The sequence below is a fragment of the Lineus longissimus genome, chromosome 3 (assembly GCF_910592395.1).
Source record: "Lineus longissimus chromosome 3, tnLinLong1.2, whole genome shotgun sequence".
NCBI classification, from domain to species: domain Eukaryota; kingdom Metazoa; phylum Nemertea; class Pilidiophora; order Heteronemertea; family Lineidae; genus Lineus; species Lineus longissimus.
In genome coordinates this window covers 18,936,283-18,955,551 of record NC_088310.1, presented here as the reverse complement: position 1 = coordinate 18,955,551, position 19,269 = coordinate 18,936,283, and the positions used below count along the sequence as shown (strand labels likewise).

Sequence of the window (19,269 nt, the reverse complement as noted above, 5' to 3'; positions counted from 1 at the left end):
CGGAGGCCATTGAAATTCACATCAGATACCAAACTGATAACCGTCTTGTGGATATTCTTGGATACCGAGGCCGGGTTTAATCTCGGTGTTTACATTGTGCATTCACGGTGACAACTCCCAGCATCCTTTGTGGTATGGCCGTACAATTAGTTGTTGGTTCCACTGGAAGGATGGGATCGGGACGGGCTAATTCTTGCCGGGATGAGAGGTTAGGGTCCAGGCATCTTGATCAGTTTGCTAACTGAATATGTAAACATAAGACAAGAGATTAGTCAATACCTCACTATTGAAAAAGTTTCAAGAGAAAAAAAGAAATTGGTGTTTTCGTATGCTGCCTTGCACCAGTACATCATAATGGGTGAAAGTGGCGAGGTATATTTTGGATCATTCTTCCTCTCAATGGTGTGCTGTGCAAGTCTACATGTAGTCCTTTTCAATTGGCTGAGACAAAGTAATACTTTGATTGATGTCCTATTTCTCTAAAGACAAGCATCACTGTGGGTTCAGAAGAGTTCTGTTCATGTTCTGATATCCCATAATCTATACACCTTTCCAGAAATGGGGCACTGAGTGTCCGAAATAGTGATTTCATAAGGGGAAACTCGGCCTTATGGTGGAGGGACAAAGGAGATAGTCATGGTTGACCAACACACTTGAATGCCTTTAATGACGGACAAGGGGGAAAAAGTTAGTTCCAATCCAAGCCACCAATTTCGGGAAGCATGTATAGCCCCTCAATGGGTTAAGACCAGTTCTTTCAAATAAAAAGTTCCTCATGCAACTGACTAATTACCATAGTCGACATGGCACTTAGCCTCTTCACAGGTGTAGTTATCATGATTTAATTAGTTTTCTTGATTGAATCTAAAACGCCACTAATTATGATCGCGACAAAATTAAATCAAGCAATTTGTAGCGCTCGTATTTACGCTGTTTTGATATTTTATGTAAATATTGCTCGTCAGCATCTTCTGGGACGTCGCCATTAATGAAGGGGATAATCTAATTTTCTTGTCTATTTATCACTGTATTAATACCCAATCTGTTTAACTCGAGCATGTCCTCTTGTATGGCCGAGTGCGGGCTTCAATAGATACTCTAGATCCTTTGAACCCACCATTCAGAAGCTGTACATTTTTTGTATGGCTTCAAGGATGAATCCGTAGCTTCTTGTTGGATAATCCTCATTCCAAAAGGTTATTTTATCCGTTCTGCTGTCCTAAAAGATGTGGTGCTGCCAAGCGAGGAGAAGTGACTGTGGCATCCAATATATTATCTTTTATATTTAAGGGGGTACCTGTTCCAACATCCAGCAGGTTCCATTCCCAATTGTCGTCAACGATTTTTGGCAGTGTAATCTTCTACTTCTGTTGAATGCCCCTAAAATAGGGATGTCCATATTGAAAATATTACATGAAAGAAAACATTTTTCTCAGCAGATTTTGTGGGAAATTGTCAAAGGTCTGAATAAGAGTGCATTATGTCATAGATCTGGCTACAGTGTACAAGATGTAGTTTGATTCAGCCTGGTCAGCCACACTATTTGTATTAACAAATAAAACTTAAACAGAAAAAATGCAATAAAGAAAATACTTTGTCTAAGATTTTATTTAGGTACTCCCAGTTGTGCATCAAAATAAACTGATACCTACACTCACTACTGATGTGGTTGCATGGGAAACGAAAAATATCACTCTGGTAATTAGCATTCCATTCACAGCCGAGATTCAATACGGGCGCCAGTGTTACGATCCTACTGGGGCTACTCAGCTCGGCACCACTGCAGCCTTATTTGACATTGTCATTAATAAAGTGATCATGGTTGGCTGAGTTCACTTCCTCAAATTAGATTACTGCCTTTCGATGCATTTTCTACTGGTATTTGACACTTCGGGAGCTAACTGTACTTAAAGAGTACCAAGAATTCATAAAGACTTGTATTTATTTATTCTTGACAGAACCGAATGTATTTCTCCGTCCTTTTCTACTGATTTCAACTTCGAAGCCAAGTACAAGCACCCTGCCACCACCAAAAGACGACAACTCTGCAAAATGTGTTAAATGCTGTATTACCAGTTTCTTCTCTATCATAGTCCTATTGGTGACAAACTTTGTTGATTTTTACTTTGTAGCATGTATTCCATCCAGCTCACAGATAATGATGGAGCAAATAAGTCCAACAGTTTATATGAAAAGACATTGATAGGCAGCGAGTAATCTAGAAGTAACGAAACAATTGTTCCACAGGCCCCAAAATGTTTCTCAAAACTTTTACCAATAAGGAAGACTGTTGTTGTTGATGAAAATGATGATAAAGATATTGTAATCTCTCCGGCTCTCCTTTTCATCGGTATGTGATTTATATCCAATCCACAGAGCTAGAAAGTTTCAAAGGTCCTCGATGGTTGGAGAGATCTTGTCTTGGTAATGTCCTCCAAGTAACATGCATACCGAAACAGGATGACTTTTGACTGTTTGCTCACCCTAAATTGACTTAGAAGCAGGCATGTATTGATGTGTCATGTCTAACATAAATGTGTGCTCGCTTCTTCATTCTTGAACTGGAGTATAGTCCGTTCCATTTCACCTGAAGTTGCTTCATGTGATGTACATGGATGTACTTGTTACTACATAAGATGTACATAAGATTAGCCTGAGGTGATACAATAAATCACCGTCGTCTGCTCCAACAATAGGCTGGTGGCAGACAATCTTCTTAACTACTGCTCCCCGTCATTCCTAATGACTTTATGCTACTTAAAACATATTAATTAATCAATGTGCTGCGAGATTTCGATGGAGGTGACGAGAGCGCCAAGAGCAAGTGTGAATACGCCTTTCTATATCACAAGTTGGTCGTGAAATCACACCGTGCGCAATACATTCCGCGTCAGGAACTCTCGACCCATTGAAAAGGCTAATGTTGCGAATAGTCATAATCTCGAGAAACATAATGTGTGATCGTTAAGTTTATATCTGGTATTCACGGGTGACCGGGCATTGTGTCGGTCCCGGGCGGAATCTGTGATTAAGTTGAGAGATGAAGACGAGAAATCACCGCCAAGCAGAGATTAGCGTCCTGATGATGATTTCGGCGGGAAATCTCTCCATTCTTATGACAAGATAATCAGTTTATTTCACAGTACCAGAATTAATATCTTCCTGACTTAGAAACGCGAAATGATTTGCGCCATGTTTGGCGGAAAGAAAATCCGCGCATTTTGATTATACTTATTTCCGCGTCTATTGAAACGTTGGTGTTTTACGTCGGGCAGATTGTTATTAGCTGAAGCTGTAGGCGTTGAGTGCTATACGAAGCTAATGATGGATACGACAGATAATGGAAAAGATGATGTTAATTTTCACGGCCAGTGCATCTTCACATTGACGACGTCAGCCCATTTTCTCCGCTACATTTGGCTAGTCACAAAATAATATAGATAGTGGAGTCTGAAAGTAAAAAAATCATCCTCGGGCATTTTCATTATTAAACCTGACCAAAGTTACTTATAAAAAGTTTGCTTGCGTGAATCCTCTTACTTTTCAATCTTTAATATTGGTTAGAGCTGATGATTGGAAAGCTTTGGGTTATTACTTCAATTTGGGATGTTGATTAACCCTACAATACTAACTTGGATTGTTGGTCAAGTGGGTTTGATAGTATCATTAGAAGGTCAAGGACAGGCACAGCAGAATGGTAGCAGGGGTAGATTTAGGAGGAGCATACACCCTTCCCTCTTCTGGGCAAAAATACTGATTTGTGGCTCACCGTAAAGGTGAGGCATAATGTACAAAAAAGAAAAGTGCAATGTCAATCGTCCGCCATCATTAGTGTGCTTTGTAAACATGAATCCATTGGTCTGATAACCTCCCACACCAAATTTCAGTTCGAACCAATTCTCAAATTGGCCACCAGTGGGAAAAACCAGAAAACAGAAAAAAATGCCATAAGTCCTGAACTAATGACCGTATCATCTTGATACTGTTTTGACTTGATTAACATTGCTTGATTAAAATCATGGGCTTAAATGATAACGAATAGCCAGGATTTGAAATATGTAAGCATCAGGCTAAGAAAGATGGGAGAGTAGTCCTTAACTTGGCTTCCCTGTCATAATTTATCATGGATTGCTACAATAATATAGTGATATGCTCACACATTGATCTGTAAAGATACCCACCATAATTAAGGAATTAATCCAAGATGGCCACTTATACTTAAACCTGCTAAATTTAGATGATGGTCTGTCACATTAATCTTGTTGATATCGACAAAAGATGTGAAAGTATTATCAACGAACGATAACTTCAGTGCATTGCTGGAGGTGCACAACACCATGTAGATAAATATGGGGACAACCTAAACTCTATTTAGGGTCACTGTAGAGATTTAGATCAAATAGAGTATTTTAGTAAATTAGGTTGTCAGGCTAAAGATCATCAATAACTTCTCCACCCATTACTCTGTGCAAATAGGAATTATTGCACAATAAGCTACTATCGTAAAGCGCTCCATAAAGAAACAATTTTTGTTTCTGTGACCTGCAATTTGACGCTTGTGATTGGAAAGGGGAATTGCAAGTCTCATAGAAAAGGTATATTGATACAGAAAGCTTTTGAGATTGCAACAAAGTCTTGCCTGTTAAGTTGGGATTTTAGACTTGCTGGGGAAGGTGAGAAAACAGCAAATGAAGACTCTCTCTTCTTAACATCTAGTGGTAACATTTTTATTTTCCAGTAAAGATGCGTTTAGAATCCCTCAAAATGTGTGCGATGCTGTGATAAATGGGTTAATCTGTACACTGGATGATAAAATTGAAAGGATGGATGGAAAATTCAGATGCAATGTACAACAGTGAATGTGTTGTGGAAACCCTCAGAGGATCATCCCGGCACACCATGAAATCGACACAAGACATGACATAAGGCAAATTGTGGATAATTGAATAATTACATTAAGTGTAGAGCAGCCAACTAGCGATCTGAGCCACTGCTCAGTAGACTCTGTTACCAATAGCGTTGAAAGACCTTTAGATTTCGTCCTGGCCTCTTGTTGGACCACAAGTATGCTCAGTGGCTTTTCAGTCAGAACAATTGTGTCTAAATATTGTCAGTCAAGTTGTTGGAAACATTGTATACTGATTTAAGTTAACGGTAAAATGAATTACAAAAGCTTCGAACAAATGAGCAATATGAACTACAGCTACTGGCAATTATAATCGTTGCTGTGTGCGTCAAAAGGTTCTCTCATCTACCGGTAAAGCCATTCCTGTGTCGCTTCACAAGACCTGCGATAACCACCACAAACAAGCGAGTATCATCGCAGCAATTTAAATGGCTCATTTGTGTTTTTAAAGTGTACCAACACCTTTATATGTAGGGAAATGTGGAAAGCTTGTCCTTAGGTCGTGTTATATGTTCATCAAAAGCACAAAATTTGCATCATTCCAAACAGTTCCTGCAGGTTGAATTCACCACGCGAGATGATGGTGTAACAGCCAATGCCAGACAAATCTCAATAAAGCTCACATTCTCTATTGTAACACGTTTTATTAGCAAGCGGCTAATTTGCAAAATGCACCTCGGCTGGTTGTAGTGGGAGAGCATCTTCCAACTGATGCTATTTTTCCAGACGGCGACAAAGTCTTCAGATGAAAGGGAGCACTTTGCAAAAAAAGTCATTAAGGCGTCTAGAATAGCGTATCATCCTGTAGAAGATAAATATAAATGGCCCAAGAGATATGTTGCATTTAGGAACAAAGTGTACCTAAACATTTCTCTACTTATGTGCAGTGGTGACTTGGTATAGATACTGTAAACCCTGGTTTTGTGGCACTGTACTTTGTGAAAAGCATCTTTTGAAATTTTGGTTTCGACGATTCGAATTTCTCGACTTCCGAATTCAATGTAGATGGATGAAGTTGTAGCTGATTTTGGCAGAGGGGTGTTAGTCCTTCAGGGCTGTTAGTGCATTAAATTTAGATTCTACCACCTGTTAAAGCGTTTAACACTTTAACGGATACCCCAGTTATACAGGTTATAGGAAAAAAGAGGTAAAATGTGACAGATTAAGCAGGCAACAGGGCTAAAGTGTAACAGAGTTATAGAGTGCTAGTAACAGAGTAAAACTGTTTTAACATTGAAACTAAACTATGATTCTAAATGGTTTAAAAACCACAATTTCCCACTTTTAGCTTGGGGAACCTTTGTTTGAGGAGAAAACACTATCAATAAAAGATAACTTTCTGGTCCGAAGATGCTAATTTTCAACACATAAGATGCCCAGATAAACTCCACTCCACACAAAGGTAGCTGAAATCATTGTAGAATACACTACAACGGTGGACAGACTTGCCTGCTCTATTGCGCTTGGGTTGTACTTCCCGCTTTGTCCCTCCCTGAGGGTGATGCAAGGAACTATCAGTTAGCCTTGGCTAATTTTCTCTGACACAGATGATTTCAGGATCAGAACCTTTGTTCCGCAAATGTGCACTGCCATAACTGAAGTGACACTTTGATTAAATTGGAGTGAAATTCTTTGAAAAGGTTGCTGGTTATAATAAATTTAAAGACCAATTGATTCAGTAAGTTGTCGTGTTAGATGAGGTGCTTGTTAAGGTGGGGTGATCTTGTTTGTCACACAATTCATAATACCGTCCAAACATCATCCAAAAAAATATTGAGTTAAGAGCTTAATAATGTATAGCTCTTTGAACAATATCGGGTGATTTGTAAAGTAGAAGGAAACCAGAGACCATTGAGGATATCGATCAGCTCATGTCCCTCACATGAAGATGTGATCTGATCAGGAATCAACCCAACATCAGAGGTGACATGCGCCAATCTTAATTTTGAACATCGATCTTTTCTATGGCCATTCTGACAGCCCTGTACAACTTTGACATTATCCTGTCCTGTCCAAACTTCCTGATTTGAACAAAGTTACCTTTCATCATTTTATTGATGCCCTGACCTAAATGACTGCTGCACAGTTGTTGGAAATACCCTCTCGGTCATGGTTAGAACAAATTTGAGAAGTTCCTTTGCATCTTAAGTAAAGTAATCTATCTGACCGTCAGTAATGATGACAATAATCATAGGAAATGATGTCTGTGGTCGCAATCACCCCCACAAAAAAAATAATTTAGTATTCGAGAGGAGTCTTCGTAGTGTGATGAGATTAGAGTCGCTGGCCAAAACCACTGCACTAATTTGCCCAACTTTGATTGATGGCACTTTTGTCTCAGCTCAAGCTCTGATTGGATTAAATTCTTTCGACTTTTCAGTCTGTTTCGCTTATATCAGCAGAAAAAATTGTGCAGTACCGAGATTGTTCGAGTAAAAGACCAGTGCTGCTAATAGCCACTGGTCATTACGTTGGCAATTATTGTGATTAGGGTTTTTTTATATGCTGGTCAAATGGGCCCAGCTCAGTTATAGATGTCCAGTCAAATGCTTGGCTGAGATTAGTTGTCAGTTTTGTCTCAGATACTTGGAGAGTTATTCATGACAGTGACTGTCAGGCAGTATTACGTGGCTCAGTTATGTTGCAGCGTCTAAGTGACACAATTCAGTATTGGCAGATTTAATTGAGATGAGGGTATAAAATTTTTTGTCCTCTGCCACTTAAGAAGTCAAAACGTGAAATATAGAATGACAGGAAGACCAGAAATATCATAATGCTAATATTGCCCCCCCCCCTCCACCCCCGGAAAGTTCCAGTTTTACCACTAGTATTCTTTTACCGTGCTCCTAGCTTTTTTCATGTCTGTGTCACCAGGACTGTTTAATTCATACATGCACAAGTTGAAAGTAACAAATTAGCCTGGCGCCAGTTTTGTCATTAATCTTTGATGAATTGTATTATCAATGGACTAGGTGATTAAACGATGGTGATCATTTGGTGATGAAAACATCATTCATTAGGTAAACTGGTGAAGCAATGTAAAGTTTTTCGACCCAATGAGCAATTTGTCAGATGTTTTAAGTTATCAGTCTGTCATTCACTCATACTGTCAATTCGAGGCTATAAACGGAACCCAGGATTGAGTATTGTCTTTGTTATGGATGCAGTTGTATATATCGTAAAAGATTCACTGGTTTAGGCCAAGCATTGCGAAGAAACTGTAATGGAACTTCAGTCATGCTTCACAAAAGATAAACGTTTTTCAGTCAAAACCTCAACTTATTCAAAGGCTTTCTCTGTTCGTTTAAAGATTTGAAAATTTATCTGAATTTGAAAACTTCTAATTGTGTAAAATATGCACACGATGTAAATTTCAACAAGGCCGTTGGCGCCCTCTACACAGGAACTATGTAAACTACATTAGTGCTGGCTCGAGACACTTCGCAAATGTCTGGAAACCAGTCAACGCATTCAGCCATTGTGAATTCAAATCAGGAACACAAGGTTGATTTTCATTGATTTTACTCAGATGAAGAGATGATAAAAATGAAAGGTTCTTGAGTCTATTTACTCCACAGATGAAGATAAGGATTAATCGAGCGCTGGTTAACAGATTTAACTCTTTGTGGGCAGCTTCAAATGAAGTCTCATTATTCGTTCATAGTTCCAGTGCAGTTGCTCATTGAGGTTTTTGAGCAATTCTGTCAAAATTACAAATATGATGACATTGACTTGCAAAGATTTCCCAGCTTTAGACCCAATCCAGTTCTAAGTATCATTTTCCGAATATTCCTAATGCTTTTGCTACTGCCCCTGCCTACAAGATAATCATAAGGGATTGTGGAAGTTTAAATTTATTTGCCAAACTCGTTTAAAGCAGCTGACGGACTACCTGCCACAGTGATTTTATCTCAATAAATTCACTCTGACATATTGGGCGATGTTACAACCAAAGAAGTGCCGAGATTCCACCGCCGGGATCAATTGAAGTCGCGTATCCTCGCTCCATCCGTCAAAATACCAAGATTGAAGAGAAGGTCACTAGACAACGTGTCATTACGTATTCTGCGGTGACCCTGCTTATCTCACAAAAATGGCTCTCCCGTGTGTGCGATCTTCTCCGCTGTTTGCACCCGAACAAGCCAATAAGCAAACAGAATAGACGGATGACGTCTCGTTTATTTTTACGAGGTGTCGATACCTGCCCAAATGAATACATCATCCTTTTATGTCCTGCGTCAGCATATGTATCTCTTTGATAATTGTCATTTTATTGTCAATTAATGTGTCCCGATGTCGACATATCGACAGCTAAAGTTGGGGAGATTTGGAATTAAGAAGGCATAACTAATGCGGTCACAATGTTTAAATGAAGTCATTATCGATGTCTTAATAAGTAGCTGGGGTCGCTTTGACTTTTCAGCAAGAAAAGATCATAAATATATACAGCGAGTTTCGGAAAAAGCAATCGGAAGAAGCAATCAGAAGTCATGAATATTATCAAACAGATGGCAAGTTCTTGTGGCATTCCCTGGACATCTTTGCAGCAACTCAAACTTTTACTGTCTGGTTATTTTGACGCAGGTTTTCATTCAATCGTCAGTTCCAATGAATGATTTCCGTTTGTTCTTTCTCTTTTCCAGTCTCTCGATGGATTTGCCTTTGCCCTTGCCAACGATGGGAGGTTCCTCTACATATCAGAAACAGTCTCAATATACCTCGGATTGTCACAGGTGAGGCCTTATCTTACACTTCCATCTTTGAATATATGGGTCAAAATTTGTTGAAGAGTATGCGCTTAAAATTTTATAAGAAAATTCATAGGAGTGTTTGAATAGATCTTTAAATAACTTTAGAAATTCAAAACTTGATATCAGCGCCTTGTAATTTCTGTGCATTAGAGTATGTTCTCGAGATGGTCAATGGTCATGCGAGCTATTTCAGTTCACCATTGGCTCTTTACACAATATTCGCATTTACAGTCTGGGCAGTAAAAAAGCCTTAGATCTTAAATATATGCATTTGTAGCCAGCTAGTTTGATATGGACCAAGAGACTTTGCAATTGGTCGGCAGTTGTCTAGACTTTACCAAGACTAACAAACCATGACAAGTTCTGCTTGACTAGCAACGGTGATTCCACTTCCCCGCTCACAGGGCCCCATTAAATTTTCAAACTTCTTCTCGATTCCGCTAAAACAGTTAGATGACTCTATCGCATTAAATGGACCAGGGAACATCGAGAGCTGTGCACCTTCTAATGTGCTCATAAATTCCTAATAAGTCCCATCAGGGTTCTTTGATAGATCCGACCGAAAGTTTCATTAGTCTTTGCCGTCCTCCGTGTTCCTCCAACCAAGATGACTAATCAGCGTGCTCCCGTCCTGAGGGACGATTTCCGACAATTTTGTAGCGGATAAATTTCATCAGATGGAAAAATCAGTCCAAAAATATCATGAGTTTCACTTCAAGATTGCAGTTGCCTGCATATTGGTGCAGAGCAATAAGGCACGAAATATACTGGTAGCAAAAGCAACCTTGGTTTGGACAGAATCTTCAACCGTTATGTGAAACAGATATGCCAGAATCCCTTGTACATCAACACCTGATATCTGACAAATATGCACATGAATTTGAGGCCAAGCATTCGGTGAATGCACAACATCTTCCAGTGACACCCTGGCACGACAGTGCTAAATTGGTAATTGAGCTGAATTGTCGTCTAATGAATTGGGTGTTAGCTCTGTTCTAAAAAGATTGCGTAATTACCTAATGAATTGAAATAACTTGATCTAGGTATGTCATCAGTCAGGTGATTTCAGCAGGGTTTTTTTTGTGTTAAAATGTTTTTTAACAGTTGCTTCGAAATAGAGTTAGCTGACAAAGTTGTTGGCATTGTCATATCTTCTGCTTATTACCTTGGGTCAAACCCCTGCATTGTCAAATGAGAGCTTTTTGCTTCATGGATTGTATCTCTTCTTACCCTTGCCCTGCATCATCAACATAATTGGCCGTGGGCCAAAGGCAAAACGATGTCATTTGTGACAACATTTCGGGAGCAGAGTAAAAATGCTCTTGCCATGATGAATTAGATGGTAACATCACATAATTATAAAGTTCCCACAAAAAAAGGTGCACAATAATCGGATACACTGACTTTAATCGCAAGACTATCCAATGCTTGGAGCAGTTATTTCAGTTCATAATTTTATTCCTAGGTGGCCGAACCAGCTTTCTTCAGTCCTGCCACCTAAGAGGCAACTCATAAACTAATCACCTTCCTTTAAATAATTTTGAATTATTCATTTTGATATGGATGAATTGAAAGGGCCGACAAATAAACATCATCGTGATTGCATCAGTATTGCATGAGGATGGAAATATGAATTTAATTTGAGGCAATTATTCATGCAGAGGTCACCGGGTTGATTTGTGAAAATCTAACCTTGTTTCTGGTTGAGATGACATGTCAGTTATGGAATCGGGAATGAACAGGGTCAGGTGAATAACAATCAGTTACAGTGGCTGCGTGGTCTTTGTATATCCTTTGGAAAGTACGTTGACAAAATTTGTCATCGAGATCAATAATATCGATGCTTAGCGCTACTTCTGCAAAGACTTGTCCCTCGCAAATACCGGTTGTTTGTGACATTCGCAGCTGGTAAAACGCCCATGAAAATTTGGTGATTTACAGTAGGTGTTATCTCCTTCTCGCAACTACTTCATCAACAGTGTTCATCTGCGCTTTCACATAGGTGACATCATAAACCAATGGTAATTCTTGGCCGTGCTAAAATCATGACAACTGATTAGAAATTCCGGGCACGGCCCTGGAAACACCTGACGTGAAATCGTGACTTTATTCGATCACAGAGACTAATTGATAATGCAGTCGCCAATTTGCAATCGTCAGAATTCGACTGGGAGGATTGCATTTCTGCTTTCCTGCATTTCTGTTTTCCACCAGTGAATATGAACATTGTACCCCTTTAATTACTCGGAGAAGATTGTTAAGGATGATCTAAAAATGTAAATTTTGTTGCAGACAGACTGACGAGTGAAGAAATCATTAGTTCTTGACCTTGAGAATTAATCTGTGACATTTCTTACCATGGTTTTATTCTAATGAAATAATGAAAATGTCTCCTCTGGGACTGAAGCGTTTAAGTGCATAATTCTAAGGGAAACCGGCCTCTTCTCAAAGACGTCAACATCATGTGGATCTATCAGCTCGTGCGTCGGTATCCCTCCTTCTCAAAGAAAGAGACTTTAGGATTGATGCAACGGCAGATATTTCAGCTTGACGACATTCGAAATAGAATTGAGTTGTTTCTGTAGATGGATCAAACAATCTTTCAAAGGGCTGAGATTCGTCTCAAAAACTTCAAGTGTTAAATCACTTCCCTCGACACTCAATCGATTCATGCAGTTGTTTGGAGTTATTTTGTGCCAATTCCTCAATCCAGGATCACCACCCAAGGATAAAGTAAAGCAGAGCTGAGTTGTGGAATTTCGTTCGCAAAAAATCATCAATTGATGTTTTCGTGAACATTTAGCAGATATTTCACAATTTTGGGTATGTAGCTGGTTGGTTGGCAGGCATTGATTTTTACTCCTGTAGACCCCTGAATTTCACGGCGCTGATGAAGTTTACAATATTCCATACCCAGTGCAATATGACCAAGACAGTGTTTACATATGTGTCCTTCAGCTTAACCTCCCCACTCAGATGATCTTCCTGAAGAGAAAGTTGGAATGTGGACCAATTATTTCAATCTCCATCTAATTAGCCATTAAAACATGTTCTAAGTGGTTTCAACACACTGGGGACCCAGCCTAAACACACTGACAGCCTGAAACCATTAAACCTCTCAAACATCTTTCTTTATAAATCGCCTCTTAAAGTATCTTAATAAGCGAAGCAGGACTTTCAAATCTAATTACCGACATCAAAAACACCTCGAGTTACCTTCAGATGGAGGGGAATATTTGCTTTAGTTGTTATGCCTTTGCTTGGAGCGCTGTTAAAATGAGACGAAAACAGTCCAAATGACCCTTGGTCACCTAGCACTTTTCTAATCTGATTTTGTATTCTAATTCAGCTACTAATGGAGTGACTTCCTATAGGATATGGCTTCATATTTACATTAGGCTGATGGAATGTACTCTATTTTATCAATTAATTCAGTTGTGATGTTTTCAAGAAATTTTCCAGGCAGTTGGGAGTAATTTGAATGTGTGATATCTGTAGCACAATATACCTTAAGTGTTCATCGATCAAAGACTGATTTTGAATAAAAATTATCAAGCACTATGTGACCTGGTCTGATCTTCTTTAAACAACACTAATATTAGCTGTAAGCATCTACAGTGTACGCATAACAACTCGCAGAATTTGTTCTTTTAGGTGTCACAGCATATAGATTGCCCTGGTACATTGAAAGCTTGCGCCAAAAAAGTGCTATCCGGCCAGCAACCAAAACTAGGTCAAAAGAATAACGACCACAAATTTGCACATGTGATCAATAGAGAAGAAGAAGAGTAATTATAAGAATTATTATGCGCCATCCCCGCAGAATAAAACTCCTAACAGTATGAATAAATCTGACGACCAAACAATAAAAAAATATACCTCCAGATTGACAGACGCAGCAGTTAATTACACACCCTTCGGTATAGCCTCAATAAATGTTTGCCCTCCAACGGATACTTAATCCAGTTTGCACCAACTTAATGGCTTGTTTTTTCTTGCCACCGAAAACACCTCCCCTGCGATTTACCCCTCGTGACAGACCAGCTGTTTGAACCCCGAAGATATCCGGAACGTATTTAAGGGAATTATTGTCACTGATTTGACACCGTTGACCTCTGTCATACAACCCCTACCCCAGGGGGAACAATCAGGACATCGTACGGAGGATGCAGTAATCTTGACTTGTCTCCTCCGAGCGTCCCCGATCACTTAGCACAAGGAACAAGGTCAATTTAGTCATAATGCTGCTAATTAGCGTCAATTACCGAGTGACAGCATGGCCACTGGGCGGGTTGTGTTGATCTCTAATGTTTGCGCCAATAAACGGTGATGACACCCTTTGATGATTCAATCAACGAGGGGACACTTACAGGTCAGGGAAAGGATCACAAAATGGCGATGATGATTACAAAGAAGGGGTTACATGCTGACCCTACATTCAATTTGCGACCTCTGCATTCGTTGCGGTCTTCATTTCAGTTGATACAAATGGACAATCACACAAAATTCTTAAACCCTCGGGCTTTAGTTTGCCACTTCACTTCACTGTACCCTTGGCCTGTCACTGCATCTTTGACACCTTACATTGGATACTTTCAGATACATGTTCTCCACACAAATCCGTCTCATCATCTAGCTATGTTGATATCGTGTCCTCTGTCATTACAGGTTGAAATGGAAGGCAGCAGTATCTTTGACTATGTACATGTACAAGATCATAATGAGTTATCGGACCAGCTCGGACTGTGTATGCCGCCGGCTGCACCCATGCCCTCCCCAGGCTCAGATGAAGGCTCGGCTTCGTCACAGAGGGCACAGTCGCCATCACCCCTAGCCGAAAGAGGTGGGAAACAAGTTGTTTTAGATTAGAAATTGATGCCTCACTGTCTGTATTGGTTGTGTCACCAACATGGCTCAGATGGAGCTATCTTTTGGGAGGCACCCCAGTTTTGTACACTTTAGTTCCACCGTCATTGTGTTTGGTGAGACAACTGATTATCTCATATAATATCAATTCATAAGCTCGTGGAAGGCTTCAGCTCAGGCTCCCAACACCATGCATTCACTCACGTACATCGAGCTCTGAATGTACCGGGGTAACAATGTGTCAGTGGAATTTATTCAGAATCCTCTTTAATTAACATGAATATAATGTCGTTGGCCTTATCCATCATTTGTATCTCCACTTCAGGTTTAATGAATCCCAACCCATTAAAAGGTGTCGAGCGATCCTTTCATATCAGAATGAAATCGACATTGACCAAGCGAGGAGTTCATGTAAAAACTGCAGGGTACAGGGTAAGTTTTGGCGGGGGACAAGGACAATGACTTTTATTGATAAAATCTGCTGACACTGCATGCTCCTTTTAGACACACCCATTAAAAAATGTGGTGAATACTTGTCTCTAACAGGAAATGATTTAAAAAACCTTATATAGGCCTCTTTTCGAGTTTCGCCTCTCGGCTATGTGGGTACATATTTAGCAATGTACAGAGAGAATGTCATGTTTTGACCCCATCTATCATTACTGATAATAGCTTTCTAAAAGTACAGTAGAACCTCTCTATAAAGGACACCCTCGGGACTGACAAGTGTTGTCTTTAATAGAGGGGTGTCCTGATTAGAGAGGTCAGAATGAATGAAAACAACCAATATGGGACCAAAAAATAGTGTCTTTAATAGAGAGGTGTCTGCTAAGGGAGGTTCCACTGTACTATAAGCATTGCAAAAAGTTCATACCAGGTGGTCCTGTTCAATTTCTGTACATTTCTACCAAAGTTAGATTGAATTTTTCTGCCGTTTGCCAGGACAGATCTCGTCAATATTTCTGCTGTTGAATGCTTAAAAAATTCGTGTAGATATTTGTTCAACTCTTGAAATAGAAGAAGGCTAACATCGGACATTGGGTGATATGAATAAAGACTAGCAAATGCTTTTATCTAAAACTTTATGTACATTTACACTAGGCCTTTCTGTACAGAATTGAAGTAAAAGCATTTGCTAGTCTTTATTCATATCGCCCATTGGCTCCAAATAGAATTCCTGAAATGAATGTATATATATGAACTATCACCTAGTCTCAAAATCAAAAAGAAGCAGTGCCTTAACTTGCAATTATCTCTTTCAGGTCGTGCACATTTTAGGCCAGTTTCGCCCACAGTTCTCCTTCTCCCTGACGAGGAAGCATCCTCCGCCCCTTCTGGGCATGGTAGCCATCGCCCTGGCTCTCCCACCCCCCACAGTCAACGAGCTGAAGATAGACAATGATATGTTTGTCATGAGGCTGAGCCCCGATTTCAAGATCGTCTTCTGTGAGCCAAGGTAATACCTTTTCAACATCTTAGCATGGCTCGTGTTTGCCCTGAAAATCCATCCAAAAATGACCAAAAATGATATATTGTTATAATTGATATATAGAGATGTCAGAACCAATACAACACTGCCGATGTAGTTGTTGATGTCGTACAGATGCTGCATGCAAAAATCAGCTCAAAATTCCAACCGCTTCATGGTTTTTCCAACATTTGGTAAATTTTTGTAAAATTTTGCCATCAATCTCAAAAAGGGGCCTTGGATCCAGGGCCCATATGACCATCCATGTGCATGAATGTATAGGACTGAAAAGCCTGTAAGAACTGGGTACAAGGTATTTTCAAAGTGGTCTGCATCCGCAAACTGTGCGTGATACAACGCTGAAAATGCGGGATATTGATGATAGATACATATTCTGATAGATGTTAAAGCGAAATTTTTATATCAATGCTGGTTTGGCAGTAATTCTTCAAAATATCACGAAAACGATATTCCCTCTCAATCAACTAGACTTTGATGTTTTCACCCAAAATCTTGGTTCAGTACTCAGACTGACATTGTCTTCCATGTCATCAAGAAAATCTTCAAAAAATTTTGATATTTTGAGAACATGTCCAAGTTGTAATTTCGTGATATTTGGAATAATAAATGGTTAATTAACATTGATATCGATATTTCGCTTTAGCATCAATCATATTATGTATCTATCATTACATACCAAAATGCTCAGCATCTTAGCGTCGCTCCTGTTTGCCCTGAAAATCCATCCAAAAATGACCGAAAATGATATATTGTTATAATTGATATCTACATGTCAGAACCAATAAAACACTGCCAATGTAGTTGTTGATGTCGTACAGATGCTGCATGCAAAAATCAGCTCTAAATTCCAACTGCTTCATGGTTTTTCCAAAATTTGGTAAATTTTTGCAAAATTCTGCCATCAATCTCAAAAAGGGGCCTTGGATCCAGGGCCCATATGACCATCCATGTGCATGAATGTATAGGACTGAAAAGCCTGTAAGACCTGGGTACAAGGTATTTTTAAAGTGGTCTGCATCCGCAAACTGTGCGTGATATAACACTGAAAATGCGGGATATTGATGAAAGATACATAATCTGATAGATGTGAAAGCGAAATTTTTATGTCAATGCTGGTTTGGCAGTAATTCTTCAAAATATCACGAAAACGATATTCCTCTCAATCAACTAGACTTTGATGTTTTCACCCCAAATCTTGGTTCAGTACTCAGACTGACATTGTCTTCCATGTCATCAACAAAATTTTCAAACAATGTTGATATTTTTAGAACATGTCCAAGTTGTAATTTCGTGATGTTTGGAAGAATAATTGGTTAATTAGCATTCATATCGATATTTCGCTTTAGCATCAATCAGATTATGTATCTATCATTACTTTCCAAAATGTTCAGCATCTTAGCGTTGCTCGTGTTTGCCCTGAAAATCTATCCAAAAATGACCCAAAATGATATATTGTTATAATTGATATCCTGACACGTCAGAGCCAATAAAACACTGCCAATGTAGTTGTTGATGTCGTACAGATGCTGCATGCAAAAATCAGCTGAAAATTCCAATCGCTTCAAGGTTTTTCCAACATTTGGTAAATTTTTGCAAAATTCTGCCATCAATCTCAAAAAGGGGCCTTGGATCCAGGGCCCATATGACCATCCATGTGCATGAATGTATAGGACTGAAAAGCCTGTAAGACCTGGGTACAAGGTATTTTTAAAGTGGTCTGCATCCGCAAACTGTGCGTGATATAACACTGAAAATGCGGGATATTGATGATAGATACATAATCTGATAGATGTTAAAGTGAAATTTTTATATCAATGCTGGTTTGGCAGTAATTCTTCAAAATATCACGAAAACGATATTCCCTCTCAATCAACTAGACTTTGATGTTTTCACCCCAAATCTTGGTTCAGTACATTACATTACGTTGCCTGAGCTGAGCTTATGGTCCCTGGACCATTTTATCTGAATTATCTCTCTTCAATTACTCTTCTGAATTGTCTCTCCTCAGTACTCTTCTGAACCCTCTTCAATACACTTTTTAGGACTTTGAATCAGCAGAAAAATAGGCAGACACTTGCACAAAATGTCCTGATTTTGTCTCCATTTACGCATGTGCATGCCTCATTTATGTGCGTGCGTAACCGGACACAAAATTGGGGAATTTTGTTCCAGATTCTACCAGGCGTGGTCCTCAAAGTGTGATGACATGTGCTGCCATCTGTTAAATGTGTATTGAACCTCTGACCATCCTGATTGTGATATTTGAATGACTTGGCTGTAACTGTAAGCCTGGCGATTGTATTTAAGTCATCAACTTCCCAAAGGCTCCTCATATGGCGTGTAATTCCCAGCTTGGGATGTCCATCCACGTTCTGTGCCTCCAGCTTCACTCAGTCCGTAGTCTTTATGATCTGGCGGAATATGATCCCTCTCCGAAAGGACCAACCTATACACCTTTCCACAAATGGGGCGCTGAGTGTTCGAAATAGTGATGTCATAAGGGGAAACTAGGCCTTATGGTGGAGGGACAAAGGAGATAGTCATGGTTGACCAACACACTTGAATGCCTTTGATGACGGACACGGGGGAAAAAGTTAGTTCCAATGCAAGCCACCAATTTCGGGAAGCATGTATATCAAGAGATGCACAATATAATCATATCCTACCGGAATGGAGTAAAGAACCAGCGGTCTCCATGTCGGTAAGCTTTCAAAAAGGGTTGTGAATTATAGCAAGGGTATACTCTGGGCAACAGAGTGAACTTCAATGGCTTGTTTCCATTTGTCTCCTTGTCTTTTTTAGGATTTCTGACTTGATGGATCTAACTGCTGACGACCTGATGACCAAGAACCTCTATGAATACACCCATGCAGAAGACTTGCAGAAACTCAGGCGAGCACATGTTGACTGTAAGTTGAACACCTTTAATTACATGTAGTTGCTTAATTACCCGAGACCTGTGCAGGTGGGAGGGGGGGACCCTATGATGCTCTGGCATCAAATATGAACATGTCCATTACCATGCTTGATATCAACTGAAGAAATAGCACAAATCATTGCAAGGGCCTACTAGCACCCCTTTTATGAAAAACAATATTTTGATGAAAGTTGACTCAAAATGTGTCCGATGTTTTCTTTATCCGAGACCTGTGCTGGTGGGGGGAGGGGGGGGGGGGGGCTATGATACTCTAGCATCAAATATGAACATGTACATTACCATGCTTGATATCAACTGAAGAAATAAGCACACATCATTG

At 39.6% G+C, this 19,269-nt stretch overlaps 1 protein-coding gene across 4 annotated transcripts in view; it reads left to right on the top strand.

Moving 5' to 3' along the window:
- LOC135484108 (protein trachealess-like) overlaps nucleotides 1–19,269 on the top strand; it is a 68,922-nt gene that overhangs the window by 45,035 nt on the left and 4,618 nt on the right. For all 4 annotated transcript variants that reach the window (XM_064765233.1, XM_064765232.1, XM_064765235.1 and 1 more), the window contains 5 exons: nucleotides 9,550–9,639; nucleotides 14,326–14,500; nucleotides 14,849–14,955; nucleotides 15,786–15,979; nucleotides 18,815–18,921. In XM_064765233.1, the coding sequence (XP_064621303.1) occupies nucleotides 9,550–9,639; nucleotides 14,326–14,500; nucleotides 14,849–14,955; nucleotides 15,786–15,979; nucleotides 18,815–18,921 (673 nt within the window). The remainder of the gene's footprint in view (nucleotides 1–9,549; nucleotides 9,640–14,325; nucleotides 14,501–14,848; nucleotides 14,956–15,785; nucleotides 15,980–18,814; nucleotides 18,922–19,269) is intronic.